At 42.6% G+C, this 21,243-nt stretch overlaps 1 protein-coding gene across 1 annotated transcript in view; it reads right to left on the minus strand.

Moving 5' to 3' along the window:
- Positions 1–728: 728 nt before the first annotated feature.
- Positions 729–21,243, minus strand: part of LOC110165363 (arachidonate 12-lipoxygenase, 12R-type-like) — a 27,791-nt gene continuing 7,276 nt past the window's right edge. The window contains exons 3-15 of the mRNA XM_020930539.2: positions 19,531–19,738; positions 19,378–19,459; positions 18,730–18,852; positions 18,557–18,660; positions 11,371–11,531; positions 11,143–11,286; positions 10,481–10,684; positions 10,315–10,401; positions 8,206–8,375; positions 6,359–6,480; positions 3,173–3,273; positions 2,050–2,220; positions 729–1,557 (exon numbers count right to left, since the gene is read on the minus strand). Coding sequence (XP_020786198.2) covers positions 1,378–1,557; positions 2,050–2,220; positions 3,173–3,273; positions 6,359–6,480; positions 8,206–8,375; positions 10,315–10,401; positions 10,481–10,684; positions 11,143–11,286; positions 11,371–11,531; positions 18,557–18,660; positions 18,730–18,852; positions 19,378–19,459; positions 19,531–19,738 — 1,857 coding nt within the window. The 3' untranslated portion in view covers positions 729–1,377. The remainder of the gene's footprint in view (positions 1,558–2,049; positions 2,221–3,172; positions 3,274–6,358; positions 6,481–8,205; positions 8,376–10,314; positions 10,402–10,480; positions 10,685–11,142; positions 11,287–11,370; positions 11,532–18,556; positions 18,661–18,729; positions 18,853–19,377; positions 19,460–19,530; positions 19,739–21,243) is intronic.

The raw sequence follows: 21,243 nt of genomic DNA on the forward strand, positions 1-21,243 counted from the left end.
AAAGTTATAATGTTGTTACGTCATCATAAACATATCTGGAGTTGTGCTTTGTTTCTTTCACACGTTTGAGTAATCCTGCATTATTAGTCTGTCTACATCTCCAAAGCTCAAACTTCTCTGTTCCACCTTGTGAGGAAACAACATTATAACATGGATCAAAAAATAGGTTAATATTTGCCCTTGGGTTAAATACATTGCGGATTAAAGTTTATTTCTTTTTTTATGCTATGTATACACCAAAGAAAACCTGATCTGTTTATTAAAACAGACAAACACATAAAAAAGTGCCCCCTGTAATCAAAACACTGTTCTGGCTGTGTTCCCCTCATTGGACAAATGCACCAAGTGTGAACAGTAAGTCCTGAGCTGACTCTGACACAGGCAGAGAGCAGGTGCTGTCACTTGTATATACACTGTATATATACAGTCTGTTGTCTGTGGTACTGTATATATACAGTTTATGGTACAAACCTGTCTGTGTCTTTAAGCTCCTCCTGCAGCAGGACTCTGCAGGAGTGACTCCATCACAGAGAAGTGATGGAGTCACTCCTACAAAATGAAGCCAGGACCAAAACAACACTTTAACATACCACGTGTAAACCTGTTGCATTTGGCAAAGCCAAAGTAAAGGACTCATTCACTTTCTGAATCAGGTTTAGCACCAAAACACAAAAAAGTAAACATTTTACATTAAAAATGATTTAATAAAATTATTTCATATGAATAAATCAACACGATAAGTGTTTTCAGTCAAATCAGTATTGGATTTCATCAGGTTTATTCAAATCTATGTCACTAAATTTGACATAATATATATGTGCTTTGCTGACTTACTGTCATAAGAACTATTCACCATTCAAGAGATTAAATTGAATTATTATTGCTATGGCAACAGTCCTAATTTTTCATCACTCTGATGCTGCATTCTATTGAAAGTCGGTAGTGAGTAAATCCGATTCATTTCTCCCGACATCTGTTGTAAATGCATTCTGTTGCAATAGTCGGGCAAATATGGATGCCCGAGAAAGTTAATGTTTATTTTGTTAACTTATGTAGATAACGTCAGGTATCGTTAGCTCCTAGTCGGTTTTCCTGGAGTCCTGAGCACAGTAGAACGCAGCACGATACCCACAGATATACTAAATCTGACCAATCCTGACTACAGATGAAGTATCGCTGGATTCAGTAACTTCTACCTTTGACCTGATTGTTATGGGATGAATTTACATTTCAGTGGTTTAGGAGAGATGTTATTTTAGAAGCAAATATTTTATGATGAACATTAACTTTCTTTTCAAATTAACATTGATTTATATATATGATTTGATTAGTACATAAAACCGTAAATATACACATTTGCATTTAAAATGCAGCAGATTAAATAGCCACGCTGTTCTCCACCTCTGCGGGGTCCAGGTACGTGTATGGGACGTCCAGGTTCTTGTTGCGTTGTCTGATTTCGACACTGAAGTTAACCAGTTCTTCTTGAAAAGTGTGTATGAGTAACTTTGGAGTGTCCTCAATGAAATGGACGTCAGGATAAGTCCCCAACCTGACCTGAGAAAGAACCAGAAACTACATCAGCTTCAAGGGAATCCCAAGACTGTCGAGATCTAAACTTAGAACTAAACCTGGATTGTAGACGGTGTTGGGAAGTAAATACCAGATATACTTATTCAGAATAGACATTTTGATTAAACCTAACTGGATTCCAATTGCCTGGGAAAAACACTCTCCAGCAAACACAGTACTTCAATACTGTCAGGGACGCACATGGTCTGTCCATATCAGGAAAATATAAAGGGGAAAAAAAAAAAATCACAGGGAACTGAAAAAACATTGTGCATTTCTGCAGAATGAATGAACCCAGAACTAAACTCTGTTAATCTGAGGTGAGATACATTTGATTTTATTTGTAAATGACGGTGACCAGTGAGTTACTTCGTTTCACATGAATAAAAAAACAAACAAATCTGACTGGATGATTACTATAAAACAGTTGTGATCAAAAAGATTTTCTACCCTGGTTGGTAAAGTTTTGATACTTACAAAGTCTGAAGCCCTTTTGTTGAGTAGCCACAACGCTGCCATGCCCTGGACAGTGGTGTCGATATTGGGCAGAGTCTGGAGTAGAGAGGCTTCAGTGGCAATGCCCTTCTTGGTCGGGGGAGGCTCCTGTAGAGTCATGGGGTTGTTGGGCATAAAGCCGCCATAGTCATACTGCAACACACAAGCAGCAGTTATAGAACATTACTCATGAAAACATCAAGTATGTCAGGGTCTTTAAAAAACAGTTTTAGGAGTCTGTGATGAATACTCACGCTCATGTTTCTATTCAACAAAAAGGTTGAAAGTGACTAACTGAAAAATTGTTGGCTAATTTTAGCTTGTGACTTCAGTGTAATTTGAGATGTACTTGTTTAACAGCACAAATCAGCTCATCAGTTGTAGTTGCAGGTAAATCAGTTGTTTCTGGTCAGATTGTGTTAAAACAAAGCTCAGATTTAAGTCAAACAGAGCAGTGCCTACAGTTAGCATTATACTTCCAAAAAATGTTGATGACATCACCTGCAAAGTATTATGCATATTATGTATTATTCGTTTATCCATCCATCTCCCATTTGGATCTCGGATATGACCTCATGGCCACGTTTCAACTGTTTTATTATGTTTCATGTGTCCAACTCGGAAAAAAACATGGACACTAACTGGAAAGCCGAGTACCAAGTGCTCCAAAAATAAATATGCGCTTTAACTATACAACCTTGAAGAAGAATTCTGTATAAATAGTATAATTCAGTACATTAGTGAAGTGAAAGCGTTGGTATCGCGAGATAGTACATTGTTTTGACATGTTAGCTAACAGGAAACAGGCTAAAAGCATAGGTGACATGACCAAACCCACAGGCAGTGATACGGACACAGTAAGATACTGCAGTAATACGAGTGACTGAAATTGTCATTTAAACCAAGAAGCATCCAAACACAATGAAAACAGTTCATACAAGTGACACTGGGCACAGCCATTGTGGATTCTATCTCAGGCTCCTCCGAGCCCTTCCAAGTTCCACCATCCGAGGAAAAGGGGCGTGTCAGTGCGTCACTAGGCAACGTCCACAGACCTCTGAGTCGGATGGATAAACAAACGCACCATTAATACAATGGCCTTTACCTGTCCACTGTTGACAGCAGCATGTTGTGCTGAGCAAGTGAAGATCACCATGGTGACAAACTTGACCATCTCCTGCACAGTGCTGAAGCTTTTAGGAATACCTGCCAAAACATCAACACACACACACAGATACATATATAAGCTTTTTGTATTAAAAATGTGATGCATTTTGATGTAGAATTATTTTACAGTACATAACTATAAGGTTGATTGATTGAGTCATATGTGCACTCTTCACTGCAGTGATGTTTTCTGAAAGTGTGTGAAGTGCGTGAGTGCAGAAGGAGCAGGGGTGAAAAAAAGCAGATTGGGACAGTCCACACTTTAGATGACCAGTGCACTGGCGTGAGGGAGTAAATATCTAACACTAACACGGTTGTTCAACTGCAGTTCAGTTAACCAGAAATCCACAGCCTGGAGCCCGTTAATCATCTGCTGAACTGGCCATAAACAACTCAGATCTGTATTATATTATTATTTTATTTATATGTATTTCATAATATTATAGTATTATAAAAATAAATTCCTTGTAAACAGTAAACAAAACTTTTCAAAAAGTAAAGCGCAGCACTAACAGTTCCAGCAATGAATCTTCATATTTTTGGCCAGAAAAAACAACTTGTCCACATTTAAGTGCAGATTTGCTGGCAATTACAATTTGCAATGACCATAGTTTTGCGAGAATTCACGTGGCCCTAACTATAAAGTGCTGCAGGAAACACTGCCACCCCAATCACGGACGAGTTCCCTTGTAAATATTGAAGAGCCGAGCTTTCGTGTAGCTGCACATGTAGTGGCGGAGTGGAAACACACACAAATTGTGCGAACTCACTCGTGCACAGTTCTGCACCAAACTGAAGTCCTGTACCAAAATAGTTCAACACGAATACATGTACCATTACACCCCTAGTTTTTACACTCGTGTTACTTGGACAGTCAGCATATTTATTTAAAGGTGCATTAGATAACATTTCTGGTGGAGACATTTTATCCATGGAGATGTTATTGCTGTGTCTGGAATGTTTCACAGTGTGGCATTAAGTCTTTCTATCTTCATGGAGACCAAATCAGACCAAGTTACAGGTCAGATTTGTCTATAAAACCACCTGTCATTTAATAAATGTAAGGTAGAGCTGTTTAATGTCAGTTTAATACTGTGGAACATTTCAGACAAAGCAATGACATATCCATAGAAACAAGCAGTTGACCCTCAACCATAAAGTTACATAGTGCACCTTTAACTGTTACGCCATTCCTTCTCATTGTTAGCACTCGCTGCCAAGCTGCAAATATGTTGTTAAGATATAATTGCTGCGCTGATTGAAAACTTCCTGGTGAAATTATTTTGGGGGATGGACTTGGCTGCAGTTGCTCCACATTCTTTGTGGCATTTTGTTTTGTCTGAAATGTGCTCTATAATTAAATGTTAACTAACTGATTGATTCTCTGGAAGAGCAGATTAAAACATTCTTAAGAATGGACACACCCTCGCACATCACATGAACCCACATTGAAGTGTGACTAGGCCTGTTGGGGCAGAGCTTATCTCTCAGACAGGAGGTGCCACCATCAAGTGTTGTGCAAGTTCACACTTTTCATGAACTAGTTCAAAGTTCAGTTCATTTAATTTTTAGGTGAGAAATGTAAATGAAAGGCTGAACTTATTTTTCAAACTGACTTCCAGTTTACAACAACTTTACAACATATAAACCATAAGCATTATAGAGCCACATCAGCCTATTTAAGATTATAATGTGTATAATGTGTGGCTTTGACACATTTGTCTTACAGCGAAGTGAAAACTTAAAACCGCATGGCTCATTTGCATAAACTGCGCTGATGCATCAGCTTCTGTCAGACTAAAGGACACGACTACATGTGTTCTTTCTGTGACAGAGGGATGTCACTGAAACTTTTGGAGGCGTAACTAGAATGCACTGAAAGTGGCTGAGGGCGGCTCCACTGCATGCGCTCAGCGTGTGTATGGAGCAGCTCGTCCTGTGTGTGTAGATTTCAGAAAATAGGATCCATCCTATTTTTTGACGCTTTACACAAGCATAGGAAGAGCATCTATTGTTGTGTTTGTGCGTTTACCATCAGCACAACGTGCTCCCAGGACAGTTCTGTATCGTGTGAAAGAGCCCAGGTCCAGAACGACTGTTGATTAGTGCTTTGAAACTAACTTTTGAAATCCTAGTGTTTGCTGTGGTCAGCCTGTACAGAAGGTAAATACCAAGTTTGTTCAGCTGTTAGTTTCACTGTGGACCTGATACAAGTGGCTAAACGCACCTATCAAGACTTTCCCATTGACAAACACAGAACCAGAGCAGCCCCTGTACGTCCTGCTGCAGCAGCCTGTGGAGCCGCCTTCCACGTTGACGTGCCGCTGTGGTTTGTGGCTCAACTGCATGCGTATTTACACTCGCGTAGGACGTATTTTGCCCTACGCGCTGCAACTTTTGGACGCGCAAGTTTTAGAATGCATGAAAAGTGAATGAGGGCGGCCCCACTGCATGCAATAGGCACGCGTATGTCCTGCGCGCGTAGATTTCATTGAGAGGTTAGGCACGTAAACGCTGACGCATGCGGTGGAGCCGACAACGCTGATGAGTGCCCTTGTCACTTGACTCATCAGGTGAAAACTAATTCTGAAGTTGAATTGAACCCCAACAGTGACGTACGTCATTCATCTCACATAATTTGAACAAATTCACGTTCAAGTTCTTGATTTATAAATGAGTTGCGTTCAGTTCAAAGTTCACAGAAAAATGTACGTGCTCAGTGAATGCGTTCGTTTGAACTCGTTCATGAACGAACAACACTGAAGCTAAGTTACAGGTAAGGTCTGCGCAGAGGTGAGCCAGCCACCAATAATAATGCATGTTTTTAAAGCACATTTGAATATTTAAACACACTTGTAATATAATAATAAGTTTAAATAAATAAGTTTAATGTTATATGGTGGAATATTCTAGGGACAGTAAGCACATCTCCATGGAGAAAAGGACCCACCATCAGAAAAGTTACATAGTGCAATGTCCTTGGCATAATCTGTGAGGAGTCTTCAGACTGTCTTAAAACCTATTTGGCTGTGGTTGCTAATGTGGGCATTGTGTCTCCATGGTAACTGGTGAATATTCCACCAGTGCATATACATGTACAACACCCCAACATGATGTCACTCACCTGAGTTAGACTGAGACAGAAATCCATGTTCATAAATGTCCTGGATCCAATTTTGTAGTTCTTTGTCCTTTTTGACGTCCTTGTCTTTCTTGTAGTAGAACTTCAGCACTCCTTTCACAAACCTGAAATGGTGTTTTACAGATTTATTCTTTTTTTTTTTCCCATCTTACACTTCTTTTGAAGCAGATGAATTGTGTAAAATGTACTTTACAGCTCTCTTCAAATAAAAATATCACTACAACAAACAAAGAAATCCACATGCTCCAAAGTGCCACATCGAAGAGCTGTATAAGGCCATGTGGATTTTCTCAGTTGGTAATACAACTACCCACTTAAGTATCTTGCTCAAGGACACAACAGCCTGTAGAGTCAGAGGTTGACTCGCAGTTGTTAACGGGCATGTATCTGATTTTTACTTGTCTATTTGAGCAAAATGTGTTTTGCCACAGTACAAATATTGGCCTATTAACTCTTCAACCCTTTAACTCTTCTTTTTTCAGACATAAATATTTTCTCCACTGATCCACTTTAACTTTTTTTTCTATTTGGTAATATGACTTGACTACGACTACTTCAAAGGCGCATTGTTTCTATGGAAATGTCATTACTCTGCCTGGAATGTTCCACAGTATGACATTAAACAGCACTACTTTACTTTTTTTTTTTTTTTTTTTTTTTAATTCCAGGTGATTTAACAGCTCAGAAATACCTAGAAAAAAGAGAAGAAAGGCATTTGGTCGACACTCCACCAGGAAAGTTACACAATACACCTTTAACATTATTACAAAAGTTTTTTTTTAGTTTTTTTTTAGAGCATTTATTCCAAAATTATAAAATTAATATCATGATAAAAAAAAATCTCATGAAATACCTGTTTTTAGTTAAATGATTGTATTTTCCTTTCTCCTTCTTAAGAGATACAAACTTGGCAACTCTCAGTTACACTCTTTTATACTCTTGGCTTGTTGCCAATTACGCAATCAGCTTTATTAATTACACTTTATGACAGACTGATCGTTGTCTTCTTGTGTTGCATTATGCAGTGTGTAGTAATCTCAACAAAAACAACACTGGGGAACAATGCAAACTTTTGGTAAACATGACAGAACTACCACTTTAACTTACCTGTTTGATGGCTGTATTCCAGTTTTCCCTACTTTGTCTTTCTATTAATGGACAACCTTTTTTATCAGCACCTTTAATGATGTAACTTTTGGTTGTTGATAATCACCAGTTGGTTGCCAAGAGAGAACTCAGTTCAACAGGAAGTACAGAGAGATTCCAAGGAAAAGGTAATCTGACCCAAAGATAATGCACCTAGGGTGACTTAACACTAAATTAACCATTTTGCCAGTTAATTGTAAATTTACTTTTAATAGCACTGAGTACAGTTCTTAGTATTGATGCAACGATACTGGCTTCAAATATTGGCACCGATGCTGAACATTTTGTGTGTTGCTGTGGGTACCGGCTTCCAAATATCGGTTCAGCTGATATCCTGGATTGGATATAATAATGTATGGATGTAATAATAATATTTAAAGACTGATTTTGATGATAATGTTTGAACTTTCATTCATGTATTAATGAGATAAATATCAGCAAATATTTAAGTCAAAATATTGTATCTGAACTGTAAAAGCTAGATTAGTACATTCCTACTTCATAATCATTTTTGTTTGCAATTTTAGCGCAAAGCAATGAAAATTTGCAGATTTGTGGTATAAAGCAATCTAAAAGTGTATGTGCCTCTGCCCTGATTAGAGCCTATTAGAATAACCTGTCAGTCCAATCAGTTTAGGTGTTTCATCTCACTGCAATAATGAATACAATGTAGAAAAGATTACTTGTGTATGATGTCCCAAAGCTTGAGTCCGTCGTCTCTGTAGTAGTAGTTGGGCAGAGACTCCACTCCTCTGTCTTTGATGTCATCAGGGATACACAGGGAGCGGTAGGTGACAGAGGACAGGGACCTCTGCAGGATAGTGTACATACCCTTTCCGCCAGATGACGCAAACTACAACATTATAATAAAGTTAACATCAAACAACACTTTAGTTGGTATTTGAAGCTCATGTGTGTTTTACCTCTTCCGTGAGATAGTACCTGTGTTAAAGGGACCATATTACATTATTTTCTCCTCATTGGCCATGTTTACATGATTTGAAAAACATGATTGTTTTTTACTTCCGAATTCATTATTCCGAATTAAATATTTTGGAATTAAATTATTCTTCTTTGAGTTTACATGGAAATAAAAATTCCAAATTAAGGTTTACATGGAAAACGTGTAAAATCGGCTTTATTTAATTCTGCTCAATGTCTGGTGTTGGGAAAGGTTCTGATTGGGCAGGGACATGAACGTATTTAATTCTACCGGAAGAAAACAGACACTTTAGCTGCTACCGGCTTTTTTGTCATGTCAGTTTGTTGTTATGCATGGGGGAGCGTAGCACTGTTACCCAGTACTGCTGTTCCCCCATCCATACAAACTGGGAAACAGTGGTCCAAACCCAGACTCCTGAACCAGCAGGAAGAAGCTCCGGTTCAGGTCAGGCCCAGATGAGCTGGAGCGGGGAGTGGTGTTAGGTGCCTCGGGCTGAGAAGTGCTTTCCCCGGGAAGAACCAAGTGCGTGGAGGATGGAGCGCTCAGAACAAGATGTAACAAACCAAACAGGATTCACACTTCTGTCTGGATGTTTTGCACCACCTTGGAACCAGCCTCAGTCCTTGAGCACAGCAGACAGGAGCAGCCCACCCAGACCTGTAGTCTACACTGCATTCTCGCTTACATCACACAGATCCAGTGTGCAGAGGACGGCACGGAACCGCTCAGACCAGTCCACTACGCACTGGTCTTGCTCGTGCCTGTCTGGAACCAGTACAGGAAGGACGATGAAGCCTCTGGACTTATCTCATGTCAACAAGGCATGCGGAGGACGGCATAAGATCAAGGAGGGGCTGCGCGCTATGGTGAGTGCCACTGTGTCTTTACCACTGTGACCCGAACTCAGAGCCTCTGCTCCCGGCTGATGTGCGGTGAGTTGTGTGAAAAGTTATAGGCTTCATGCTGCTGTTTTAGTTCATGATAACTTGGGATCGGTACCTTTCACAATTGGAGGTACCGCTGTTTCCCCGGGAAACATAGGCACCGAGGAATAGAGGTACGGGGAACACCGGTACCGGGGAACATCGAGCTGACCCAGACACAAACATGATACAAAGTTTTTTCACCATCTTGCAGTGCGTCATCGCGTCAGAAGGGTGACCCAATGAGCACGCACTGAAGGACCAGAATTATTTTTAACAGGAATACATGTTTACATGATCGCAGAATAAATTAATTAATCTTTAAAATCGGAATAAGACACCCACCTAATGTGGATTTAAGAATAATTCCGAATAAGTTTAATTCCAAATAATCATTAGGAATTAAGTGTTTACATAGTCTTTTTAAAGCGGAATCAATTTTTATTCCGAATTAAAAAATGCTTAATCAGAATTAAAGCTCTCATGTAAACGCGGCAAATGTTATAATGTTTTTTCCTCATCAAAAACACACACTCTGCATATTTAGGCTGAGTTCTTCTCTCAAACTAAAAACATGCTGTTCCACCTTGTGATGTCATGTAGTAATACAGGAAATGCTCCACTGTGTTTTAAACTCCATGCACCTTCACTGGAATCATTTGGATGTTTTCAGTCCCCAAATTGCCAATCTCTAATGAGTAAAAGTTAAAGGGTAGATGTTAACTTGGAAACCACTACCTGACATCACAAGGTGGAACAGAGCACTTTGATGTTTGGAGATAGACAGACTAATAATGCAGGATTACTGCATTATGTGTGAATGAAACAAAACATAACTCCAGATGTATTTTTGACAAGATAACAGCATTCTAGCTTGGCTTAAAGCTCACAAGAGTCAATTTTGAATTTTAACCACATCCACCTACTTGTGCAAAGGTCCCAGTCTCTGATATGAACAGGCGTTTGGCCAAGAAGTTGATCTGAAGAGTGTAACGTGTGTGGGGAACAAGGAGCTGACGGGAGAGACCACAGGACATAACGGTTAAAGTACTGAACATAATCTCGCCTTGTGCTTTTCTTGAATCATGTTACCTTGTACAGAGGATGGACCATTGGCATATTTCTCAAAAGGGACACGGAGAAGACTTCAGCGAGCAGATGAGTGCGCAGGAAGTGCGCATTGAGCTGCTGTTCATTAAAATCTGCACTTCTCACAAAGGTCTTGGCCAGTAACCAGTCGTACTCTTCGTCAGCAGGGACAAAGATGGGGTTGTCTTCTGCTGGAGTCTGTTTGAGCTGTGAGTAAAAAGATTTGCAATTTTATTTATGAAAAACTGATGAATATTCGGTAAAATTTTCCATTTCTATTGATAGTTTGCAGTGACATCATACTGGGGTGTTCAGCAGATTATTATTATTTGTTTCTTCATTTCATTCATAAAATATAAAAAGACATCAGTGGTGTCATAACATTAAACATACAAGAAATGAATGAAAAGGACCAGAAAGAAGAGTAAGTAAAACAGTAGCAAACACAGCCAAAAAAGTTTTGAGATGATCTGACAATTCAAGAAAAATGCAAAATGAATATTTTAACATATTTTCAAGAGTCTCTGATCAATACAATACAAGCATTCATGTTCCAGTTTAGGTGTTTCAGTTTCAACAAAAAAAGTTGAGAGTGAATAACTGAAAAACTCAGCTGCAAAGTAACTATATAAAAAGAGATTAAAGTGATTTGTCAAATGATTTACCTGGATGGCGATAGGCTTCAGCTCATTGTCAGGAGTTTTGTGCAGAAGAACAAGGGGAGCCACCAAATGCTGCTTTTTCCCTCCAATAACATTGGTAATTACTCCATCCAAGTTCTTGTAGTCACACAAGTAAATGTTTCCATCCTGTTTAAAACATAAAAACACACCAGTTTACACCATTTATTTAAGAACATAAGATTTGTTTAGTAGGCTGTTGTTGAAATTCACCTTCATCTCTTTTTTCAGGCTTTTTTCACCATCGAAGGCTGTTTTATCGACGGGGAAGTTCGTGGGCAGAACGGTGCAGCGTCGAATCAGAATGGGGTTGTTTCCATTCAGGTACTGGTATCCAAAGAAAGCATCTTCTCTCCAGTGCTTCTTCACATACTCTGGGCATGGGTCATACGAGAATACAAGTCAAAGTTGAGTCTCCAGCTTCATCCAAAACTGAGACACACTGAACTCTAATCTAACAACAATTTTGACTCGAACCCTAATTTATGTCACATATATTGAGTGTTTAATAATGCGTCAGTTGTTGATGGCTATGGAAGATTTTGGAATCGTGGTCAAAGAATGAATCCTACTTTTGTTGTACAGGTTCAACTATATTTAGAAAAACAAACAAACAAACAAAAAAAAAAAAAAAAAAAACGGTTGATCTGCAAAATGGCATCTTGAAAGTAAGAGATTAAAGCTTGTACAGACATGCACAAATCACTCCAAATACAACTTTGGTTGAGTAAATGGCCCTAAATATGTTAAAAATGTGTTATATATAGTTGTTTTTGCAGTAGATTGCGTTTACCTCTGTCACAGTCTTTTATTTTGAAGGCCTGATTAGAGACAGGAAGTTATGACAGGAAGTCAGCCATATTTTGTTTTGTTTGCGCTCAGTAGCACATGAGTCCATCTTCTGCCTTCTGCCTTTTTGTTTGTGCCTTTGACCTCACTGTCTCTAAGTTGTGCTTTATACAGATAAGAATTATAATATCCTTGCCCTATTAGTAAAGGATGATTATTAGAAATGTGTTTTTGTTGAAGATTACGTATTTGTATGGTAGTGGATTGATGTCGTAGTTAAGCTAACTTCAGTTACATTTTGCTCTGTGCTAAGTACAGTTTTCTTTTCTGTTTTGTTTTGTTTCTGTTTTATTCTGATATTGGAACCATCTTTGTGGAGATATAAATTGGAGCTATGGACACTATATCGTGACTCTGTGCATGTTTCAAAAAGGGGTTGGGTTTCACGTGATGTCACAGGGCTACGTCTGTCAGCGCACAAAATCAGATGGAGGCCAGGAAGTGAACTGACTGGAGGAAGCTAGTGAAACACTGTTGCATTTTTGTCTGAAAAATGCCTATGTGTTGTGTAGTTTACGGTTGTGCCAATTGTTCTAACCAAGAGAAGGAAAAGCGATATTTTAGAGTACCGAATATAGTCGTCCACAAAGGTCACAAATGGGAAAAGCTGACAGAACAACGCCGTAAAAATTTGATTACAAACCTACGTTTGCAGTCAGAAGGAGCAGAATCCGCAAATGCTGGTGTCTGCAGTGACCACTTCAACAAAGGTTTGTTACAAAGCTAAATTGTTTTTGTGGTTTACCTAAACATAAACGAATCATTAACGACTAACAGCGTATGTTGACATTAAATAGTTCAGATAGATAGGTTATTTCCGATACACTGCAGTTTTTTCCATAACAATCTAGACACATAAAATAAGAGAAACACTCACCCCGGCAAAGACCAAACGATAATCATCACGTAGGCGTTTGCACCAAGGTTGAGGACCCATCCACTGACAAAAAAAGTTACAGTATATGCCTCAAAACTTTTGTACGCTTTCATCTGTTGTCTGGTGTAGAACGATGTCTGGAGAACTAGGGAGTTTGTGATATCCACTGCCTCGATTGTTGGCAAATCTTTTACTTCGGTCAAAAATTCACTCAATTTCATAAGATCACGTCCATTATATGTGTCAACTAATTGCCTTGCTACTGGCTCTAAATCCTTATAAGAACTCTTCTCCATATCTGTGTTCTCCATAGCCGTGTTTGTCGTGTTTGTCTTCACTTCCTGCCCTCCACCTGAAATTTGTGCGTCATCGTGATCACGTGACTGAAACCCTCTTATTGTGTTAGAGACACAAGGAGAGCAGAAAAAGCTATAACATGGTTAAAAGTGCTAAAAAGTGCATAATAGGTCTGCTTTAACTAACTTTTATTTATTAGTTAACTTTCATGTGGGGGTGTATGTGGCCAAATGGGGGTACACTCATCTTGGCCGGCAGAGGGCGCACCCCCTACTATCAAAATACCTCAAGAAAGGCGCTCTTTCTCTGCTGTCTCCTCTTTCCGCTTTCCTGTTGGCTATCCTGTGCCCAGGTTGTGGTCAGTTGCGTGTCCATCTTGGCAGGGCCAGGTAGATTGTTATTCTTTCCAAATTCATATAATCTGTAGTTTTTTAGTTGCCAATGTGAATTATTTTTAGTGTGGTTCGGGTTGTGAGGAAATGGCTCGCTGAGATATGATAATGTGCGTCCAGGGGTACATTCCTAGTCGTAGGTCTCTTTAGGTTAAACTATAGTGAAAACTAAGCCTATGTTCAGACTGCAGCCTAAAGTGACCCAAATCCAATTTTTTTCGCCCCTATGCGACCTGTATCTGATTTTTTAATGACAGTCTGAACGACACAGGTCTGATTTTTTTCAAATGCGACCCAGGCCACTTGGATATGTGCTCCTTGAAGGGGTCTTATCGGAACTTGGCAGTTTTTGAAATGATTGCCAAAGATATGGCCGAGCACAGGCTATGGACGGTCCTGACTCCAATATCAACCAAAAATAAAGAGGCTGCGAGCCAAATGCAAAAAGGCTAAAGTCACGAAGCGGCCGTGTACATGTAACCTGTTCATTTTATGAAGAACTGGACCGTATTTTGGGAGACAAGCTCAGCGTTTAGGCGACTTCTGTAAACAGTAAAGCTTGCTGTGTGTGAAGTCGTCATGTCCTCCAATGAGCATGCAGGACACTTTTGGGGCGTTTAACGTTCACACTGCAGATCACGTTCAGAAGCCCCTTATGATGAGTGCAACACAGAGGCCAGTTACGTCGCCCGGATTGGCGTCACCGGGGCCTCACCCTGGAGCCAGGCCTGGGGTGGGTGCTCGTCAGCGAGCGCCTGGTGGCCGGGCCTTCCCCCACGGGGCCCGGCCGGGCTTAGCCGAAGGAGCGACGTGGGGCCGTCCTCACGTGGGCCCACCACCCGCAGGAGGATCCATATGGGGCCGGTGCAGAGAGATCTGGGCGGCAGTCGACGGCGGGGGCCTCAACGACCGGATCTCCGGACATGGAGACTAGCTCTGGGGACATGGAATGTCACCTCGCTGGGGGGGAAGGAGCCTGAGCTTGTGCGGGAGGTTGAGCGTTACCGACTAGATATAGTCGGCCTCACCTCCACGCACAGTTTGGGCTCTGGAACCCAACTCCTTGAGAGGGGCTGGACTCTCCATTTCTCTGGCGTTGGCCGCGGGGAGCGGCGGCGGGCTGGTGTGGGCCTGCTCATTGCCCCACAGCTCAGCCGCCGTGTGTTGGAGTTCACCCCGGTGAACGAGAGGGTCGCGTCCCTGCGCCTTCGGGTCGGGGACAGGTCTCTCACTGTGGTGTCGGCCTACGGGCCGAACAGCAGTGCTGAGTACCCGGCCTTCTTGGAGTCCTTGGGAGGGGTACTAGACAGTGCACCGACCGGGGACTCCGTTGTTCTCCTGGGGGACTTCAACGCCCACGTGGGCAACGACAGTGACACTTGGAGAGGGGTGATTGGGAGGAACGGCCTCCCCGATCTGAACCCGAGCGGTGTTCTGTTATTGGACTTCTGTGCTAGTCACAGTTTGTCCATAACGAACACCATGTTCGAGCACAAGGGTGTCCATAAGTGCACGTGGCACCAGGACACCCTAGGCCGGAGGTCGATGATCGACTTTGTAGTCGTGTCATCTGACCTCCGGCCGCGTGTCTTGGACACTCAGGTGAAGAGAGGGGCTGAGCTGTCAACTGATCACCACCTGGTCGTGAGTTGGGTTCGCTGGTGGAGGAGGAAGCCGGAAAGACCTGGCAGGCCCAAGCGTGTAGTGAGGGTCTGTTGGGAACGTCTGGCGGAGCCCTCTGTCAGAGGGACTTTCAACTCGCACCTCCGGGAGGACTTCTCCCGGATTCCGGGGGAGGCTGGAGATATGGAGTCCGAGTGGGCTTCATTCTCGGCCTCTATTGTCGATGCGGCTGCTTGGAGCTGTGGGCGTAAGGTCTGTGGTGCCTGTCGCGGCGGCAATCCCCGAACCCGGTGGTGGACACCGGAAGTAAGGGATGCCGTCAAGCTGAAGAAGGAGTCCTATCGGGCCTTGCTGGCTCGGGGACTCCTGAAGCAGCTGACGGGTACCGGCGGGCCAAGCGTGCTGCAGCCCGTGCGGTTGCGGAGGCAAAAACTCGGAGCTGGGAGGAGTTCGGGGAGGCCATGGAGAAGAGATTCTGGCAAACCATCCGGCGCCTCAGGAGGGGGAAGCAGTTCTTCGCCAACACTGTTTACAGTGCGGGGGGAGAGCTGCTGACCTCGACTGGGGACGTTGTCCGGCGGTGGAAGGAATACTTTGAGGATCTCCTCAATCCCACCGTCACGTCTTCCGAGGAGGAGGCCGAGGCTGGGGACTCGGAGGCGGACTCATCCATCACCCTGGCTGAAGTCACTGAGGTGGTTGGAAAGCTCCTTGGTGGCAAGGCTCCGGGATTGGATGAAATCCGTCCTGAGTACCTTAAGTCTCTGGATGTTGTGGGGCTGTCTTGGCTGACACGCCTCTTCAACATCGCGTGGCGGTCGGGGGACAGTACCTCTGGACTGGCAAACCGGGGTGGTGGTCCCTCTGTATAAGAAGGGAGACCGGAGGGTGTGTTCCAACTATAGGGGGATCACACTCCTCAGCCTTCCCGGTAAGGTCTATGCCAGGGTACTGGAGAGGAGAATCCGGCCGATATTCGAACCTCAGATCCAGGAGGAGCAATGTGGTTTTTGTCCTGGCCGTGGAACACTGGACCAGCTCTACACTCTCCATAGGGTGCTCGAGGGTTCATGGGAGTTTGCCCAACCAGTCCACATGTGCTTTGTGGACTTGGAGAAGGCATTCGACCGTGTCCCTCGTGGTGTCCTGTGGGGGTGCTCTGGAGTATGGGGTCCGGGGCCCTTTGCTAAGGGCTGTCCGGTCCCTGTATGACCGGAGCAGGAGCTGTGTTCGCATTGCCGGCAGTAAGTCAGACCTGTTCCCGGTGCATGTTGGACTCCGCCAGGGCTGCCTTTTGTCACCGGTTCTGTTCATTGTGTTTATGGACAGAATTTCTAGGCGCAGTCAGGGGCCGGAGGGGGTCCGGTTTGGGGACCACAGGATTTCATCTCTGCTGTTTGCGGACGATGTTGTCCTGTTGGCTTCATCGAACCAGGACCTGCAATGTGCACTGGGGCGGTTTGCAGCCGAGTGTGAAGCGGCTGGGATGAGGATCAGCTCTTCTAAGTCTGAGGCCATGTTTCTCGACCGGAAAAAGGTGGCTTGCCCTCTCCGGGTGGGTGGGGAGTCTTTGCCTCAAGTGGAGGAGTTCAAGTATCTCGGGGTCTTGTTCACGAGTGAGGGAAGGACGGAACGTGAGATTGACAGGCGGATCGGTGCAGCTTCGGCAGTGATGCGGTCGCTGTATCGGACCGTTGTGGTGAAGAGGGAGCTGAGCCGAAAGGCGAAGCTCTCGATTTACCGGTCAGTCTTCGTTCCTACTCTCACCTATGGTCATGAGCTCTGGGTAGTGACCGAAAGGACGAGATCGCGGATACAAGCGCTCGAAATGAGTTTCCTCCGCAGGGTGGCTGGGCGCTCCCTTAGAGATAGGGTGAGGAGCTCAGTCACACGGGAGGAGCTCGGAGTAGAGCCGCTGCTCCTGCACATCGAGAGGAGCCAGTTGAGGTGGCTCGGGCATCTGTTCCGGATGCCTCCTGGGCGCCTCCCTCGGGAGGTGTTCCGGGCATGTCCCACCGGGAGGAGGCCACGGGAAGACCCAGAACACGCTGGAGGGACTATGTCTCTCGGCTGGCCTGGGAACGCCTCGGGGTCCCCCGGAGGAGCTGGAGGACGTGTCTGGGGTGAAGGAAGTCTGGGAGTCCCTGCTTAGGCTGCTGCCCCCGCGACCCGGCCCCGGATAAGCGGACGAAAATGGATGGATGGATGGGACTGCAGATCACACACAAGTCAAATTTAATTTGAAATGTGAATGACCCCGCAAAAAAAGGAGATTTCACAAAAAAAATCCAAATTGAGCTTTAAGCCCTGCAGTGTGAACGTAGCCTAAGTAGTGAAACTGCTGTCTTGCTTTCGCTTTAGTCCATTGTCTTGATTGCTTTTTAACATGTGTAACCGGGTGTTTGAACTATTCTGACTGTGGTGCGTCCGTGAAGGCGTCCACCCGTGCGTCGCTGTGCGTGGCTCCTGGCGTCATTGATTAGGCGATTAGAAAAGGCTGCGCACGCCGTAGTGGGGCAGTCGGGGCTTTCGTGGCTTGCAAACGCGGCACGTGTAAGTACCTGTTCCTTCAGTGATTAAATTTAAAGGTGTTGTCTGGAGCAGGCAGAGACGGCGGCCGCTCCTAATGCGCTCCCGGCCCCCCATGTAGATTACACCTATTCTAGAAACCACTTTGGTTCCTGAAACCTGGGATGCAATTATTTGGTTTGGTTTGATACATTTTTCTTTGTTGCATTATTAATTATTTTTTTGTGTGTGATTTGGTTTCAGTTGTGTCCCAGGTTTTAGTTCCCAAATTGTGTTGATTGTGTATCTTTTTTAAGAAAAAAATGTGTAAAATGAGCTCTTTTAATATTAACTAGAATAAAGAACCGTATATTTTTCCACTTTAATGCCTTTGTCCTGTGTTTAAGCCAGACTTACCTGTGTTGTAAATAAAAAAAATAAAAATAAAAGTGGGGGAACCCCCTTTGAAGCCCCCTCTCTGCTACACATGAATGTGAACTGGAACCATTAGTATAAACTGAACAATAATTACCCAAACTGAATTGTTAACTGCAAAAAAGTGAGTGAAGTAACTAAGAACTGAAGATGGAAACCTGTGTGCCTTTATTTAATTTAGCCTTTCTTATTTTATTTATTTTTCTGGGTTATACCCAGTGGCGTTGTTGGTTTATTTTCTGTAGTTCATTTAAATTAGCATTATATTTAGTTATATTTAGTCCACCACTCCCACATGTATAATAATTGTTACCATGTGCTATTAGCAGTTGAAAATACTCCCTTGGGTCAGTTCATGATATACAAATTATTTGTGATGGATATAAAGGAGGTAATTCAACATAAATGCCACATTTACCTGATATGCGTGTCTTCTTGTTGCTCAAGACTTTCTCAATGTCCTCAAATTTTTTCCACGGGGTGCTTTTACTGTCCAGTCCCATTAGGCTCAACTCTGTTATCCTGCAGAAATCAAGCCACCACTAAGTCTGTAAATAGACAAGTAAAGGCATATCTCAAAGTGTAGTTTACCCAGTGGCAGCCTTGAATGCAAACTCTTTGGTCTTTGTGAAGGAGAACTCGACCTCAGGCGGGAGAGTGTGGACACCTGCTGTTTTCATGCAGTGGGGCAGTCCATCAGCGTAATTATGCCAACTGAAAAAAAAAAACATTTGTAACTTCAATTGTGAAGAGAGACAAAAAAAAACAACAAATTTTTAGATGGCAATGGAAACTCAACTAATAGTAGAAGTGTTAATTATTATTATTAATTATTGTGCTAATGTCATAATGTAATTGTGGTTCTGTGATGTGCCCATATTACGCAATTGTCTGATCTATGTTATATTGTATGTTGGAATTGCCAATCTTTCCTGAACTAAGGGTAAAAGGTATCTGTTAACTTGAAAACTACCACTACATGACATCACAAGGTGGAACAAAGCAGTTTGAGCTTTGGAAATATAGACAGACTAATTATAAAGGGTTACTCAAACACATGAATGAAACTAAACACAACTCCAGGTCTGTTTTTGAAGAGGTAACAGCATTCTAACATGTCATAAAGCTCACAAGAGTCAATTTCAAGTAATATGGGACCTTTTTAGTACAATTTTACTTATTTGCAAACCCTACATACACTTTTCAGTATTCTTTAACTTAAAATTTGGTCTAACTTACCTGTAATCTTCCCTTCTTCTAGTCAGCTCCTGTTCACGACTATAGCTACCAAGATGGTGAGTGTCGTCCATTTCTCTCAGAGCTATGGAAAATCCACAAAATTTACTTGTATTTGTAGTATTTTGGGGGTTTGAAAAAGTACTCCAAGCCTACCTGTGCCCTCTCTGAAGCGGTGCACGTTGATGTCCTTGATCCAGCGGTAAACTGGAAAGATGTAGTCGACCTTCTTATCCGGACTCCTCACAGTGACTTTATCCACAAACCAAGATTCGGCTACCGAGAGAAGGCTTGCCTGTTTGTCCAGCTCAATCATTACGACTTTACCAATGTCAGCGTCAGTGTGGACATAGAAACTGGATGCCTGAAATAGGAATCAAAGGAAGATGATCTGTAACTCCCAATTAAGCAACATTAAAGTCAGTTCAAAAAGGGTTCAATCCAATGAAGATGCTTGTTAAAGGATCTATATTATGCAATTTTCTGATCTATGTTGATTCCTCATCACAAACATCCCTGGAGTTGTGTATTGTTTCATTCACACATCTTTAACATACGTATCCTGCAGCTTAGCTGAGCTTTTTTCAAACAGAAAATGCTCTGTTCCACATTGTGATTTCATGTGGTAATACAGGAAGTATTAAACTCCTCACATCTTCACTATAATCATCTGGATAATTTCAAACCTGGAATTGCTGATCTCTACTGACCAAAAGGTAACAGGGAGCTGTTAGCTTGAAAACTAAAACTTCATGACATCACAAGGTGGAACAGAGCATTTTGAGCTTTGGAGATGTAGACTAATAATAAAGTGTTATTCAAATATGTGCGCCTGAAACAAAATACAACTCCAGCTATTTTTGATGAGGTAACAACATTCTACCCATTTGGAAAAGGTATAGACAAGGGGTCGGCAACCCACGGCTCCAGAGCCGCATGCGGCTCTTTAGCACTTCCCTAGTGGCTCCCTGGAGCTTTTTCAAAAATGAGTGAAAATGGAAAAGGAATGATTTTTTTAGTTGATGTTTTAATTAGGGGTGTCACATTATCGCATTAATTGCGATTAATTAATTACATATTTAGCGCATTATCTTTTTTAATCGTGTTAATCTAATTTTTAATCTCTAACTTTACTGTTTCTGTATGAGAGTTGCTTTATTATAAAATCTGTTTTTATGTGTTGCTGGGACAACAACACACACACACACACAAAAAAAACACATTTATAATTTTTTTAATTTCGGTAATTCCACTCATTGCCGGAAACCCGCACAAAATGCGCGCAGTAAGAGCGATGTAAACATCATGTTAACGTTTGCGGCGTCAGTCGCACAATGGACGAGGTCGAAGAGCCAGTAGAACAGAGGCAGCAGTGCACAGGTAAAAACACATTTGTGTCTTGGAAATTATTCTCCCGACGTGAAATATAAAAGAAAATAACAAATATAAAATCACCTACAACTTAAATGTCACTGGTGAAAACAACCTGCATAGGCTCATGATGTCTGCACTACTGTCCTATAGTGACCTGCCACATGAGGGGACACGCACACAAACACACACAAACACACACAAACACAAACACACACAAACACACACACACAACACACACACACACACACACACACACACACACACAAACACACACCTTCATCGTTGTCATTAACCTGAGAACGCGCGGACCACGTTTCTTTCCGTAGTTACTGCGCGGACACCGACGTGCTCCCGTGAGCCGCGTGTGGATCGTGTTTTCTCGCGTACGCGGCGTAAACCGCGCTTCCTCCTGTGCGCCTCTAAACCAGAACTAACACCAAGACTAAAACCAGGACTAAACCAGGACTAAAACCAGGACTAAACCAGAACTAAAAC

Source organism: Boleophthalmus pectinirostris, unplaced genomic scaffold (assembly GCF_026225935.1).
Source record: "Boleophthalmus pectinirostris isolate CB_2022bp ecotype Guang Dong unplaced genomic scaffold, ASM2622593v1 HiC_scaffold_22, whole genome shotgun sequence".
Lineage (NCBI taxonomy): Eukaryota > Metazoa > Chordata > Actinopteri > Gobiiformes > Gobiidae > Boleophthalmus > Boleophthalmus pectinirostris.